Source organism: Phaethon lepturus, unplaced genomic scaffold (assembly GCF_000687285.1).
Source record: "Phaethon lepturus isolate BGI_N335 unplaced genomic scaffold, ASM68728v1 scaffold45793, whole genome shotgun sequence".
NCBI classification, from domain to species: Eukaryota; Metazoa; Chordata; class Aves; order Phaethontiformes; family Phaethontidae; genus Phaethon; species Phaethon lepturus.
The window spans coordinates 22555-23047 of NW_010527843.1; the positions used below are offsets into that span (position 1 = coordinate 22555).

At 51.7% G+C, this 493-nt stretch overlaps 1 protein-coding gene across 1 annotated transcript in view; it reads right to left on the reverse strand.

The window, feature by feature from the left end:
* STK10 (serine/threonine kinase 10) overlaps positions 1–493 on the reverse strand; it is a gene marked incomplete at its 5' end in the record, with an annotated part of 18647 nt that overhangs the window by 13333 nt on the left and 4821 nt on the right. Inside the window, 1 exon segment of the mRNA XM_010283491.1 lies at positions 464–493. This exon segment is cut by the window's right edge and continues 22 nt beyond it. Within this exon segment, the coding sequence (XP_010281793.1) occupies positions 464–493 (30 nt within the window).

Genomic DNA, 493 nt, shown 5'->3' on the forward strand with positions numbered 1-493 from the left:
TCGTCGCCTAATGCAGAAGTGAGCGGGGGGGCGGGTGTGTGTGTGTGTTGAAATTTTTAAAATCAACTAATCGGATTTTTTTAGATGCAGAAGAGGCTTTCCAGACTCCAGGAAAGAAATTCTGGAGCCCTGGCCCATCTCCGGGTTTAGAGGAAAATCTGCCTTTCATACAAAGCTGGGATGTTTTGAAAACAGCCAAGGGATCACCCTCGCTTCAGCAGGGCTGTGGGTGGGCAGCAGCTCCCCCCGTGCTGCCTGCACACCGTCAGCACGGCCACGGCACAGGCAGCCTTCAGCCAGCAGTGCTCTCGGGGCCCCTAGCACACAGCTGGACCTAGAATACAGCTAGAATCCTTCCCTGGGTTCTCAAATTAAACAGTACTCTCAAAAAAGACTTGTTTTTTCTCTCTTGAAATACTGTGTCATTTGGGAAACGTGTACTCTGCTGCCCAAAACCCCTCACCATTTGGAAGGGCAGCTAAGCGTGGGAGGG